The 15,698-nt window shown below is 42.2% G+C and overlaps 1 protein-coding gene across 1 annotated transcript in view; it reads left to right on the top strand.

Moving 5' to 3' along the window:
• Positions 1-15,698, top strand: part of Col4a6 (collagen type IV alpha 6 chain) — a 311,296-nt gene that overhangs the window by 254,607 nt on the left and 40,991 nt on the right. The window contains exons 7-13 of the mRNA XM_075958022.1: positions 1,886-1,954; positions 3,741-3,776; positions 4,778-4,840; positions 6,090-6,125; positions 6,310-6,351; positions 7,305-7,397; positions 9,341-9,394. Of these exons, the coding sequence (XP_075814137.1) occupies positions 1,886-1,954; positions 3,741-3,776; positions 4,778-4,840; positions 6,090-6,125; positions 6,310-6,351; positions 7,305-7,397; positions 9,341-9,394 (393 nt within the window). The remainder of the gene's footprint in view (positions 1-1,885; positions 1,955-3,740; positions 3,777-4,777; positions 4,841-6,089; positions 6,126-6,309; positions 6,352-7,304; positions 7,398-9,340; positions 9,395-15,698) is intronic.

The following is a 15,698-nucleotide window of genomic DNA, read 5'->3' as shown; positions in this document are numbered from 1 at the left end:
CACCAAACCAACATACAGCAGGAGGTAACAGGGAAAGCTGTATGAGTCATAAAGGCTCCTGAAAACCGTCATGGGCAACAGAAAGGGGGGGGGGAGAATAGATAATGCAAGTCTAGCAAAGCAAGACTTCTACACCAAGAAATGGAATAAAGATTTTGAGGTAACAGACATCCTCTGAATGACAGAACTCCAGAGTGGAAACCTAACCCCTGCCTAAAATATCGCCTTAAGCTGAAACAGAAGTTTGGGTATGTACTTATTAAGCTAAGAAACTAATTTGTATTTCTACGCCCTTGTTGTTTCAATACACCAGTGGTCCCTGAACTTTAGGAATTTATCATCAATCAACAATTTAATCTCCAAAGTGTACCCCCAATACTAATCCTTGGTGTAGGAGGTTATTCTGTCTATGTGTTGCTTTCATTGGTTAATAAAGGAACTGCTTTGGGCCTATAGCAGAGCTGTAGGGGAACAGAGCTAGGTGGGGAAAACTAAATGGAATTCTGGGAGGAAGAAGGCAGCAGAGTCAGAGAGAAGAAGCCACGGAGCCACAGGAGACAGATGCTGGGAATTTTACCTGGTAAGCCACAGTCACATGGCAATATACAGATTAATAGAAATGGGTTAAATTAATATAACAGTTAGCCAATAAGAAGTTAGAACTAGGGGCCTGGAGAGATGGCTCAGCGGTTAAAAGCACTAACTGTTCTTCCAGAGGTCCTGAGTTCAATTCCCAGCAACCACATGGTGGCTCACTATCATCTATAATGAGATCTGGTACCCTCTTCTGGGGTGCAGGTACGCATGCAGGCAGAACACTGTACATAATAAATAAATAAATAAATAAATAAATAAATAAATAAATCTTCGAAGAAGAAGAAGAAGAAAAAGAGGAGGAGGAGGAGGAGGAGGAGGAGGAGGAGGAGGAAGAAGAAGAAGAAGAAGAAGAAGAAGAAGAAGAAGAAGAAGAAGAAGAAGAAGAAGAAGAAGAAGAAGAAGAAGAAGAAGAAGAAGAAGAAGTTAGAGCTAATGGGCCAAGCAGTGTTTTAATGAATACAATTTCTGTGTGGTTATTTCTGGGCTAAGCTAGCCCGGCGGCTGGGATGAACAAGTGGGCCCTCCTCCAATAAATCCTGACTCCCCCTTAGATGTAAAATCATTCATTTATTTCCCCAAGGGGGACATAATGGTATCAGATATGAGGCAGCATTTGCTACTAAGACAGGGAAAAACCTGGCTGAAAGACTGGAATCAGGTACACTGGCCTGTTTTTCATTATAATAATGAGGCACACCAGCCTCTCCAAAGGTTTGAAGCTGGGGTTTTTTGGTAGAAACTCAGGATGAAATTGGTTTCATGATTATCTTTTAGACCGACGGCCTACATATTGGTCCACAAAAGCACCTTTTGTTGACCTTTGACCTAGATTAAGACCCTGTCAGTAATGTAGAACCTGTAAGGGGTAGAGCTTTCCTTAAAGCAGTGTTCTGACTTAGATCTAAAGTCTGCTACTTTCTAACCCTCATCCCTTCACAGAGCCTGGAGACAGAGATAGAAGAAAGGCAGACAGCCTCAAGATGAGCTCTGCATAAGCTGGGTTTTGCCCCCAAACATGGCCAATATTTTGACAGCCCAAAAACATACCTTCAGGTTCTCATTGCCTGATCCTCTATATAATCAGTTCATATTGCTAGCAACTCTCTCTCTCTCTCTCTCTCTCTCTCTCTCTCTCTCTCTCTCTCTCTCTCTCTCTCTCTGTCTCTCTCTCTCTCTGTCTCTCTCTCTCTCTGTCTCTCTCTCTCTCTCTCTCTGTGTGTGTGTGTGTGTGTATGTGTACACAGAGTATAAATAGAAATTTCTCACAAGTTTTTCACATCTTACCCAGGGGCTGCCTGGTCTCAAAGGTTCAAAAGGAGAACCCGCTCCTTTTCAAGACAGCATCCTAGGAATGAAGGTAAGAGCTCCTAATGCCGGCAATTGTTGGTGGGAAGTGAGGTTCCCCCGGGGCTGGTCCCCACCTCAAACCAATTCATTTTCAGAGCTAGCACCTGTGTCCCTTCTTAAGGAGCATCCTGGCTGCTTTAAGAGGGCTCCCAAGCTTTCTCGCAGTGGGAATGTTAGCAGAAACATTTGCAACTAAGAGATTTGCCTTCCAGAATCTGCACCAAGAATAAGAGACAGATTGACGAACAGTTGTCAAAGATCATTTTCTTTGACAAGCCAAAACCTTTTAATTTTTTACTTTTTTAAAAAATTGATTTTTATTGAGCTCTAAATTTTTTTCTGCTCCCCTCCCTGCCTATTCCCTCCCCCTTCAACCCTCCCCTAAGGTCCCCATGCTTCCAATTTACTCAGGAGATCTTGTCTTTTTCTAGTTCACAACAAGCCAAAACCTTTTCTAGAGGCAAACACTTCCTTGTTTCCTCTAAAGTCCATGCACCTTGGTTTGGATCCAGATCATTACACAGTTTGGTGTGGCTACCAACCCAGCATCCTGTGACTAGAACCCCAGCATCTTGGCCCCACTCTTCTCTAAATCCCCGAATGTCTAGAAAAACTTGCCCGGTCTCTCTGCAATTGATCAGAATTTGATCCCTTGTCAGGAATCTTCTTCTATTGAAGTTTGCTCTCTCTCTATGCACTAACTGGGGATTTTGTGATGTATCAATAAACCCTGGTTCCAAATGATTGACTGTATTCCTCCCCAGACTAGGAGAAGAACCCATCACTGCCCAGGTAGCAAATAGGAATTCGTGTGCCCACAATTGGAGGGGAGAATACACCTAGGTTACTGAGATAATTGACACTACTCTTCTGTCTTCCATCTGGGTACAGGGCCAGGACCATTGGAATCTGACTGTAAAAGCAATGATGGGAATGAAAGAGCTGGAAAACTAGAGAAGAAGCAGGGAGATTTGGGTTCTTGACCGTGGGTGCCTTAGCAGAAGACAGAACATTAAAGTTGGCAAGGGCCTCGTGGTTCTTGGATTCATGTCACTCATTTCACAAGTTGAAAATCTAAGGCTATGTGACTTACTCAGAGCCAGATGGCCAGATCTCTGAAGAACTAAACCTCAGGCAGTATTCTTTCCATGCTACAGGGAGTTTAGAGGTTTTTACTATAAGCCAAGTGGGGCAAGACTAGCAGGTGTCAAAATACAGCCATTGTCTTAGTAAACATTGATTAAATGGTTTTGGCAGAAATCAAAGAAACCTTGGATCCAGTGGAACACAGCAATTTCCACAAGATGGTTATATTACAGATTCATACAGTGGCTTAAGATGCTGCAAAGTAATTAAAACGTAATCAGAGTCTGTATGCTCTGTTGATTTTCCCTTGAAATGTCTGATTTGCATTGTATACATATAGGCACAGATTCTCTGGGGATGGAGGCACATGGGAAGGTAGCTTTGCTTTCCTCCAAAAAGAGCAGAAAATCACCAGCCTGCAGAAGTGGTTTCTAATTGATAAGTTCCTAGCAAATGTGAAAATTAATTAATCTAGGTAAAATAGGAAATCTTGTTCAGCCAAGGCTGTAATATTTGTTTTCTAGAGTCCAGAATGTTCACAGGAAAACAACAAATGGTTAGATGCAACCAAGTCATGCATTTTAAAAGAGCAGACCGTGACAGGGGCCCAAGTTGCAGCAATGTGTTTCTATGCCCATGAATCTGAGGTTGGTTGTCTGCAACCCAGTGGACTTGATTGATTAATCTCTTCTGTTTGTTCTGTTTCTCAGGGGGATCCTGGGCTGCCTGGACTGGATGGAATTGCTGTAAGTCATGCTCTTTGTGTTAACACCCGCCCCCCGCGGGTGTCAACTCCCAGATGGTTTCCTTTCCCTCTTCTTGGTGGTATCCAAAGGTCTCCAGAAACTTACTCAAGGAAAATCCAGAGTGTTGAGAGAGGACAAGTCATACTGCCTGCATTTTCCAGATAGAAAATCCTGAGAAGATGAACTGGCCATCTCAGTTTTAAGACAGGCAGTCTTCAGACTTTAGATCAGGGATCCGATGCACCCCTTCCTTATTGGCAGGGGATATGTTCTCCAAGGCCCCTAGCGGATGCCTGAAACCATAGATAAGTTCCTTGCTCGTGCTCTCTCTCCTTCTGCTCCTGATTTGGACCTTGAAAATTTTAGTGATAACATGTTTTTTGCATGGCTTGTTTTGCCTGTACTTTTATCAGGTTTTACTTTGTGTACATTGAAACTCTCTTGTTATATATAGATATAAATAATACTATGATGTCTTCTGGAATTGACCCATTTTTTTCATTATGAAATGCCCCATCTTTGTATCTAGTTAATAGTCTTAACCTTGAAGTCTGTTTTATCTGATACTATATAACATTCTTTTTCCTTTTAAAAAACTTTAATAGTAACAATTCAAATACAGAGCTCAGTATAATTAATTTTACAATAATTCTTGTTGTGATTATTCTTCAGCATAGATCAGTTTTTACTAATCCTAGAGGGTCATATATAGGGAATAATATCATATGTAGACATTTGGGTCTAACTCCCATTACCACAGTGCTTTTGAGAGTCATCCATATTGTTCCATATAAAAATAAATTTGCTGCTTTTCTCTCTTGTATGTCATACTTCATTTATCAATCCCTGTATCAGTGACTACTTGGAACAGTTCCAGCATTTTCTATTATGAGTAAAAATGCTGTAGCAACTCTCATACAGTTCTTGTGGACATATATGTTGTTTTGTTTTGTGAAAAGCTACCGTGCCTTTTGACCTTGATAAAAAACTTCTGTCTCCAGGGTCCATCAGGATACCCTGGATCTCCTGGAGATGCAGGACCCATAGGACCACCAGGCTTACAAGTAAGACCAACTTAAGACTAGTGTGTAGTGTGTATTTGCAGTATTCCCTTTCTTCACCAGGCCATGGACTAAATACAGACCTATGTAATATAGGCTCTCTTACAGAAGGGCAAAAGCAATTTCTGGGAGATTATGCCGAAACATGTTCATTCTCTTTATTCCTCTCTCCCTTTTCTCTCTTTTAGACACAGGCCCTCACTATATAACCCTGGCTATCCTGGAACTCACTTTGTAGACCAGGCTGCTTTGAAATCATAGATATCCACCTGCTTCTGCCTCCCGAGTGCTGGGATTAAAGACATCACACTCCAGTCTTGAAACATACTCTTGCTAAGAGTTATTTGTTGGCCTTGCTGACCAGGTTTTTGTTTTGCTTTCCCTGGCCATCCATGATGTGCCCCCAAAGCTTGCTAGTATAACTCAACCTGAGGTATAGCCAAGGGAAGACAGATACTTGACACATCTGCTTGTGCTGTTTGCTCCCTAATTATGCCATGCATTGTTAATTAATCAAACCAACCTCTATCATCGCCATTCTAAGAATACTTCAAAATCTTGTCAGCCTTGCACCTTGGATAGCTGTACCTACCTGTTTTTTGACACTGAAACTAAGTATCACTGATAAAGGAAGACTATAGCTAGGCATCTTTGCTTCCAGGAAGGCCTTATCCCCAGGTCATTCTCAATAATGCCTAAATCCTACTACTTATTACTATGGCTGAACTTCACCAAGTCACACTGAAACATTCCTAGCATGGTATGAGGAATAACATGCTATTTTTACTGCCTTCACATGAATGGGACTAGCAGGTCAGTTTGGGAGATTTCAAAGAAGAATAAAAGAAACCATGATGGGTACTGGAGCGATGGATCAATGATCAAGAGCACATACCACTCTGGCAGAGGACCCAAGTTTGGTTCCTAGCATGAACACTGGTTAACTCAGAACAACCAGGAGCTTCATGAGATGCAATCACCATCTTCTAGCCTCAGCAGGCAGGCACTGCCCTTGTGTGCACAAACCCACACTCAGGCACACACGTATACACAGAATTAAAAATAAAAATCTTTTTAAAAGAAATCATGAGAAATGGAGCTAGAAGACCACTATTGCAAAGCTAATTTGCATTAAGCTGGGAGCCAGCATATCCCTGCTATTGCCCAGCATGGCTGTGGTTTGGTTTGGTTTTGTTGGGGGTTTGTGTCTGTAATGAAGAAATGCTCACTCTTTTATTACTTGTTAATCTAGGGTCCCCCAGGCCCTGCTGGACTTCCTGGTCCAGACGTAAGTATGCTTTGGGAGTATTTATGTCCAGCCTGCCACTAAGTTCTCTAATTTTTTTCCTACAAAGATACTGGCTGAAATCTGTTTTCTAGTTAAAAAATAAAAATAACACATTCCAATTTAAGTTGATGAAGCTTATTAGTAATTGATTTTCTTTTTTCTTTCCTGCACCCCTGTGCCCCAGGGAAATATGGGGTTAGGTTTCCAAGGAGAAAAAGGAGTCAAGGTAAATAGATTCTCTAAATACAGTCTACATCCCACGCGCTCCAAGAAATGTCTCTAGGTTACATATGTATGCATGCTTGTATAAATGGGTTTGTTTTCCACCTTAGAAAATGTCCACTTCCCATCTCATACAGTTCCCATATGGAATACATTGAGAGCTACATGCCACACACATGGGCTTTTGGAGTCTTCTCTTTCAAAAAAAATTCACCCTGATTCCTATGTATAAGTCTATACTGTCTACAAATATACCCTCTTAAGATGTATTCTTTCCTTTCCTTCCACCTAGGTATTTATCTGCATTTTGCATATTCTATTGCCTGCATGCATGAATGCACACATGTAAACACTCATACACATATTTCCTAGCTCTTCTGAGCCACTTAATGTCTCCTTCACTAGTCCCTTTTCTTTCCTGCCTGCCCACCTTTGAACCAATCAGACATGTCCAACATTTTGACATTGTGACACAATTTTCATAAGAGAAAAATCACAGAAAATGATCTTATAATGTTTTTTTAAAAGTTAACGATTTTGTGTTGGGCCACACCCATAGCTACCTTGGGCTGCATGAGGCCATATGCAGCCTATGGGCTACAGGTTGCACAAGGCCAATAGAGTCTTATCACTGTGGGCAAGAGGTAGCCGTTCCCCTTGCCCAAATCCCTTGTGGCTGTCTTCTCACTGCCCTTTTGTATATGAGCATGCAACTGGGAATCTGGTTTTCTCTCACTCGTTTGCTTTTTCCTTCTGCAGTGACAGCACAAAACTCACTTTTGGGCTTAGAATTTTTATCCCTTATAAGTGAAACTTTGGTTTGCACCTTGGCAAGAGTAAAAAGAAAAAAATTATGGACAATTTTTTTTTGTGGATTACAACCAGAAAACTAGCTTACCTTTTGCAAAAAATGGTCTGCATAACTATCCTTTGTTCAATATCTCTTTGATTTTACAGGGGGATGTCGGCCTCCCTGGCCCTGCAGGACCACCTCCATCTACTGCAGAACTAGAATTCATGGGTTTCCCCAAAGGGAAGAAAGGCTCCAAGGTAGCAAACCTTTATTATAGGAAAAATTACCTGACCCTTTCTTGTTAATACTAGAATTCAAGTCTAATAATCAGACTAACCTGAGCCAATTCCAAAGTAGGAGTAATGGGTTTTGGTAGGAAAGGCAAAGCCTTCTTCGTTTTGTCCTGAGTTGGTTTTCTGGTGTGCAGTTGTGAGTATACCTGTATCTGAGTATTCATATAAGCATCTTTTGCCTCAGGCTTGCACATTTAATTTTTTTATTGATTTTTATTGAACTCTACGTTTTTCTCTGCTCCCTTCCCTGCCTCTCCCCTCCCTCCTTCAGCCCTCCCCCAAGGTCCCCATGCTCCCAATTTACTCAGGAGATCTTATCTTTTTCTACTTCCCATGTATATTAGATCTATGTAAGTCTCTCTTACTTACATAGTCCTCATTGTTGTCTAAGTTCTCTGGGATTGTGGATTGTAGGCTGGTTTTCTTTGCTTTATGTTTAAAAACCACTTATGAGTGAGTACATGTGATAATTGCACATCTAATTTTAATATGCCAAATAATTTTTTTAAAAATGCATACTTGAATTATTTCCCTATGAACTCCAAAGCTCTCAGTATTTAAGTTGTACACCAAACACAGTGAGTATAAATGTTTCCTTTGTGAATTATCATTTTGAAGAAGTCATTTGCCCATCAAGCTTTATTCAGTAGTAGAGAGCTTACTTAAAGGTCCTGAGTGGTCTCACAGTACGGGGCGGGGGCGGGGGGGATAGTTGACCTTAAATATAGGAAATATTGCTAACAAGTAGCAGTGCATGATCTAATTTGCCTTACGTGAACCACCAGGCTGAAGGTTACATTTCATAATCTGCCCGTTTCCAGCAGGATACGCTGTGTGCATGTCGGTGCTTCAACAGTTTCATTCTATTCAGCTGCGCTGATAGCTTGCGGGAGCCTGCATTCCCTTCCTTCCCGAGGTTCCTTTGAATTTTGCGATTCTGTTTCCACGACGAAGGAGCCCAGATGGAAACATGCAGAGTCTCCTCCCTTAATATTGCCTTCGTGGACAACTCCATTCCCTCTAGCTCAGTAGTTCTCAAGCTTCCTAATACTGTGACCCTTTAATACAGTTCAGGTTGTGGTGACCCCCAGCCAGAAAATTATTTCATTGCTACTGCATGGCTGGGAGTTTTTTTTGTTGTTGTTGTTTTTGTTTTGTTTTGTTTTTTGGTTTTCAAGACAGGGCTTCTCTGTAGCTCTTGGTTCCTGTCCTGGAACTAGCTCTTGTAGACCAGGCTGGCCTCGAACTCCCAGAGATCCGCCTTCCTCTGCCTCCCAAGTGCTGGGATTAAAGGCGTGTGCCACCACCACCCGGCAACAAGGCTGTAATTTTGCTACTGTTGTGAATCGTGATGAATCTGATGCACAACCCCTGTGAAAGTGTTGTCTATGACCCACAGGTTGAGAACCACTGCTCTAGCTTTGTCTAGAGGAAATTCTTGATTTGGGAGCAATCTAAGAGTATGCAGAAGATTATCTGCACCTCCAATCCCTCCTAAATCACGAGGAGCTTTTCCATGGCCTTTGTAAGATAAATTTGCACTATAGGGAGAGAAACAGTAGAAATGTTATGTGTCTCTTTCCAAACTTTGATTGATAACATTCTCTTCTTCATAGCCTGTATGTTCGAAGTGGCTTCTTCCACAAGAAATGAAACAGCTATCTATTCTCCTGTCCCAATTCACCTGAATATTTGAGATTATGTATTAGTCATTTACCTTCCATAGGCCAAGGGGCTTCCTAACCTAAGACATCATGGCAAGCATACGGATCTACGCCACTATTTGGTGCCGTAATACTCATACTTATTGGTTCGCTACTGGGTAGCCCAAGTACTTCAAAGAAGCCTCTAGCATTCATGTTCATTGTTTCCTGCTGCTACTCATTAGCCTTTGGTTAACTTTCCAGGGTGAACCAGGGCCTCAGGGGTTCCCAGGCATGAGTGGCCCTCCAGGGTTCCTGGTAAGTCTTCTCACTTGGTAAACATATATTCCTGGGTCGTATTGGATAAAATGCACTGTGTGATTAACAGGAAGACCTCCACCCATGCTTATTACTGTGAATGCTGTCATCTTTACTGAGGGCCTTGAAGGAAATAGTCTTGTTTCTTGACTCATGCAACTTTGAACATGACTCTCTATGCTCAAATTTCAGAGTTACAACAGACCTAGGCTTGCCTTCTGGGCCAAGAATTTCCTATTTCTGACTTTTGTTCTCCTGGCCCACAAAAGAGGGCAGTAATAGAGTATATCTGAAGATGAAATGAGATAAGACACATGAGAGAATGCTTTGTACATAGCTGGAGCTTAGCAAGTGGTCAGTAAACAATATCTGTTCTGAGTAACCCTATCTTTCCTATCTGCCTTTCTGGCTTAGATTCTTACGCTCAGCAAACGCTTTTGGAAGGCTTCTGTGTGTCAGGTTTTCAACTGACCTCAGAGGCTATAAGAGCACCTAAATAAGAGTTCCTCTCTGTCCTCGAGGTTGCATTCTAATGGAAACGTGATAAAGAATGTAGAAAGCATGAATCAATAGCAAATTCAAGGGCTGTGATGTGGCTCAATGGTCACTGTTGGCTTAGCATGCCCAAAGCCCTGGCTTCTATTCCTAGCAGCACAAAGAGAACTGAGCTAACAAGCAAAAGTCTATACAATGGTGACATATAAAAGATGGAAAATGAATGCAGTGGTGGAGTATAGGTGGGGGAACCACTCGGGAGAGAATGGTCAGCAAAAGCCTCTCTGAGGAAGTTCTGTGTAAGCTGAGGCCTGGATAATGTGAGAAAGAGTGCCTGGAGATTGAAGGAACCGTAAGTTCCAACTCCCTGAGGTTGAGAAAGCTCAGCACGTGAGAGGTGCAGCAGGTGAGTGGCCAAGGTCTGCAGAGTAGCATATAACCCTAGTCCTACCAACTAGGAGGCTGAGGTGGAAGGATCGTTGTGAGTTCTCAACTAGCATGGGCTACACAGCAAGACCCTATCTCAAAAATCAAAATAAAGCAGTCGAACAGAAAGGAAAGGACAAACTGAGAGACATAGGAGTCAGGTCAGAGCCAGCTTCAGAAATCAATTGTGGCTTTTATTTGAAGTGTCATGAGCAGCTATTTGTGAGTGTGTGTGCACGCGTGTGTGTGTGCATGCGTGTACGTGAGCATGTGCATGGTGTGTACTTATGTTTGTGTATGTGTGAGTGGACCTTTGTATGTAAGTGCATATTCATGCGTATACACATGTGTGTGGAAGCCCAGAGATGACATTGGATGTTGTTCTAGATTGCTCTTCACAATATTTACTTAGACGGAGTCTCCGGCAGAATCCAGGGCCGTGCCCGGGATCCTGCCCTCTGTCTTCGGAGTGCTGGGATAACAGGGTGTCACCATGCCTTCCCATCTCTTAAGTAAGTTCTGGAAACTTGCACTCTGCTGCTTGCAGCAACACTGCAAGAATTTCGTCCCATCTCCCCATCCCTGGCTTGTATTATTGAAATCATACTGACTGGGTGAGGGACAGATGGGAGGATCTGGAGCAGTAAGCACAAGTTATTATAGCAGCCCAGGTAAAAGATGGTGGTAATCACTCAGGTCATGGTGATAGCAATGAAAATGGAGAGAAGTAGAAAATATGAACATGCTGTATTTTTTATTATGGAACATTTCAAACGCATACAAATAGAAAGACAATGGCATAATGGTCTTCCTGGGTACTCATTACCTTGCTTCCAGAATTAGCAGCCCATGGTCCATCGGAAGCATATAGTCAACATATTTCATCCTAAATGCTTCAATAATTCTCAAAATAGGGATTCTGGGAACTTGCTAACCAGTTATTATTTAATGTCAGTTAAGAAGGCAGAAATCTATGATCATAAATACATACAGTTTTCTGGTGCCTGGAAAACTGTAATGACGAAATCTGGAATGAGGGCACTGCGTTACAGTTGGTTGTTTTCTTCCACGACAAAATGTGGTTTGAAGAAGCTGAACAGAATTTTCACGAATTGCTGTTAGAGACTGGGAGAAAGTGGCTAAATCCAGGACAGCAAGACTTGTCCCCACTTGCTGGCACAGTGGGGATAACTGTGGACTCCAGTCTTCCCCGGTAGTACTTTGAAATACTCTGTCTCACCGCGCAGCCAGGAAGCGCAGCCTGGGGAGCCAGTGGCACAGATTGCTTCCTCGGGATTCCTGTTACCCCACAAAAACAAAGGGGCATAGAGAATCATTTGTTCTACTCCCTTGATTTTAATCAGCGTTGCAGCTAGTGAATAGGAAAGGAGGTGAGCCAGAGTGTTGGAGGGAAAGCACCCTCTCCTTAGACTCAACTCTAGCTCTGGGGCTTGGACAAACGGCTGAATTGCTTTCTGTCTATGTGCAATGTGACAGCAGCTATAGCTAGTCTTCCTTCTGAGGCCCAAATTGCACTGTATTGAAGATTCTTTACAAAGCTTTCCTATGTGACGTCATAATCTGTAGCTCCATATGGCTACGGAGCTCTTGAAATGAGACGAGCTGTACTGTAAGCAAATACACACTGATCTCAAAACACCAGTATGGAAAGAGTGATTTTAAACAGCTCTTGTTTCTGATGGATTTGGTTAACTCTTAAAATCTCTTTCTCATTAAAAAAAAAAAAACAGCTACTAAGAAACTGCCGGTATCATACTGGCTCACGTTATATTTCTATCAGATGGCGTTTTGCTAGGAGGTTTAGGAAGAAGCATGGCACCTTTCTTTGTAAAGCATCTTGTTCAGACTTGTCACCTGGCATTATCCTTGTGAAGTGAGCGAGTGAATCCAGGTTTGTCCCTCTTGCCCAGAGTCACTTGAGAGCTGAGACTGCCCTTCATTGTTTCTGTTTTCTTGTTTTTTTCCTCAAAATGTGTTGTTTAATCATTTTTTCACCAATTATTTTTTCTTTTATTGAAAATGGTTTTTTTTCTCACATAATGTATCCTGATTACAGTTTCCCTTCCCTCCACTCCTCCCAGTTTCACCCCCTCCGTATACAGTCCCTTTCTGTCTCACATTAGAAACCAAATAGGCTTAGAAGGGGTTGCAATATACTCTAATAAGATAAAACAAAAACTAACACTTTGGAAATGGACAAAACAAACAAACAGAAGGAAAAGAGCCCAGGAAAAATCACAGGAAGCAGAGACCTACTCATTCGCACACTCAAGAATCCCATGAAAACACTAAACTGGAAGCCACGATCTATACTCAGGAGAGCTGTTCCAGACCCGTGCAGACCATGTTCGCCTTTCAATACTGTTTAAAGCTAGCTGCTTCAGAATTTATTTCCTCATACCACACTGCCCCCTGCAGTCCAGTTTACGAAAGTCACCCAGTGGAAGTATTTTGGCCCTAAAATCGCCAAGATTTTGTGATTCCACTCTGCTGCTCTGGGATTTAGGATTCCCTGGCTCATGCTGCCTCCTTCCCCCTCTTTTCACGTAGATTTCCTCCGCCGTGATATCGTCTCAATCCCTTCCCTCCTGTAAGAGAGACCGACTGAAGACAACATGTGGTGATAAAATCACAGTACTGTTCCCAGCTAGTGTTCTCAATGTTTCACAGTTATGGTTGTAAAAACAGAAACCTGGCTGGAAAAAAAAAGTATCAAAGTTGGGGAACGTCTCCTTGTACACAGCACACTGGATTGCATAGAATGGGAACCAGGGAAGCAGTTCTAAGCTCACTCCTACATGGATTCAGTGGGGGACAGAAGTCAAATAATGTAATACCTTCACCCCTACCTTATCTGCCTGCTTTATGGGAACATTCATTAATACCCTGATATGCCTGAGAGCAAAGTTAGGAGAGCAAAGGGGATGGCTATGGGAGGTGTCATGAGCTTTCTAGAGGTGCATTTCTCGAAACTAAAGCCTCCATCAGACCAGCTTTCGATTACCCGAAAAACAAGACCTTAAAGAGTAATCTCTAGAGATCCCAAGTTGTTCCTCTTCCTTCCCATTTTAGCCCCAATCTTTGCAGGAGATAAAATGCACAATCTGATGGATGTGTGCCCCACGTTCTTTCTCTTGCACCTTTTGTAGTTTAAAAATAAATAAATAAACTAATTAGCTAATTAAATGTAAAAAGCCCTGATTTTCTGGCTTGGTCCCAGCTTTAATCATTTTTACCTCTCTTGTTCCCAGCAGCAGGCTCACAATTATAGGCCACAGGTCCCTCCATGAAGGCTGTCAGAACTGCACACACATGTCCACGGGATATGGACACATAGGAGAAGGTAGAACCGTAGTGGTTCAGGGCAAGAGCAGAGATGAACCTGGAAAATCCTGATCGTGACTATTCAGTAGATCTGAGGGAACTCCTGGGTAGGTGAAGCTCTCCGACTGAATCTCCTCAGAAACGAAACACAGCAGGAGCCTCGAGGTCTGGAGAATAAGGCTCTAAAGAGCTAAGCTAGTACTCTAAGAAGGCTTCCGGGCCGTGCCTGAGTAGAAGGGTGGGGGCAGCCATGACAGGACTGCTCGCCAAAGCCAACAGTAATGGATCAGGTCCCGGGATATCTAGCTAGAACAGCTTGTTCAGCAGGGTCTCTGAACAGTGCTTCCCTGTGCACAGTGGCTTGCCAAGCCATTTATCTTTTATTGGCTCTAACACAGAGAGAGCTTTCCTTTTTACATTTTCACATGTTTATTTTTGTATACATACTTTTTGCAAACTCTGGACCTCAAAATGGTGAGCAAATACAGGTTCTCTCACTTTTTGAAGAAATAAAAGACTTTCTTGTATTTATCCTCCTGGGAAAGATGGACAGGGGCATAGTTACAGTTCCTGGGCATTTATGTTTGTCTGCTGTCTTTTGCCGTAGTTGTATTCTCTGCGTCACTATTGCCTTAATTCAGCAAGTATTTTCTGGATCATTTGCATATGTGCCCTTGGTAATAGCATGCTTCAGAGGCAGACGGGAATGGCTGTAAGAGAAGTCTCCCACCTGGAAAATTTTCTTTTATAGAAGACTTGGGGTTAAAGAGTTTGGGGCTGCCATAACACTTTGGGTCAGGTCAGGGAAGGTTACTGGAACTACTCAACTTCTCAGGCCACTAGACACATTCTGCCAGTAGGCAGCATACTTTTGTTTCCAATTTGAAATATGGGGTAGAAGAAGTTAAGATTTCAAACAGGTTTACACTACATTTGATTTTTTAAAAATATGTCTTTATTTAATCTTTGAGGATCTCAGAGAATATATTTTGATCATATTAATCCCCTGGGCCCCAACTCCTCCCAGATTCTTCCCCACCTCCCTATACACCCAACTTCATGTACTCTTTAAAAATGGATGAGTCCAGAGAGTGTTGGCTGACCACAGTCCATTTAAATTATACACCATATTCAGCATGAGGGCTGAAGTACATCTATAAAAGCAGAGAAGAAAACAGAGAAGTAGGAGCCAAATCCCTGTTTCAACTGCACCTCTCAAAGACACCTTCCCCACAATGAAAAAGCAATGGAAAATCCCACATTTGTTTTCGTTAAACTCCTGAGTCTAGGAAGGGATATTCATTCAGGTTGCAGTACTTGTAATAATACACAGATTCTTTAAGAGAAAGAAAAGGATACAGATGGGATCAAGACAGCATCCTGAGTGAGCGCCCATCAGGGGAACAGTGGAAGATACGCCGCAGCATCAGTTAGCATCTTTTGACAAGCTTATATCTGAGAAACCTTCATTCCTCCTTTACTCTTACAACAGGAATAAATACTATTTGCTAACAAACAAAAGAAAAGCCCTATGCTCCAATATGTACAATTTTAAACAGTTACAAATGGCTTCAGCTAAGTTTCTCATGAAAGATTTTATTCACTTTGGTAATGAACATTTCTATAACTTGGAGGTCTGGATGTTGGCCCTGGATCCAGGCTTGAAAAGGCTCTCTCTCCATCTGCTCTTAGATTTCCTGCTTGTCTCTACAGAGCCCAAAAATCAAACCCATGGCTCTAAGTCCTCACTTCTTATAGCAAGGCAAAAAAGAACTGATTAATAATCCCCTTTGGTTTATTCCTAGGATGTGATGAGATACTTAATAGTACGAGTGGGAGACTGTAGGTAGAAATATTCCTTTCCCATGGAAAAGGATGTTGTGGTCCTCTTGTGTATCTGAAGGGGAAAATGTCTTCCTTCTAGTATGAATTCCCAAACATCTACACATCCTTCTATTGTTCTGCCAAGTTCCTCGGTGGCAGAATGCAGCTAGCTGGCTCTCGTAGAAAGAGCTCTGGGATCACAAAAGACTCAACT

This window comes from Microtus pennsylvanicus, chromosome X, assembly GCF_037038515.1.
Source record: "Microtus pennsylvanicus isolate mMicPen1 chromosome X, mMicPen1.hap1, whole genome shotgun sequence".
Lineage (NCBI taxonomy): Eukaryota > Metazoa > Chordata > Mammalia > Rodentia > Cricetidae > Microtus > Microtus pennsylvanicus.
Note: the sequence above shows the minus strand (reverse complement) of the source record. Positions and strands in the feature narration are given on the sequence as shown.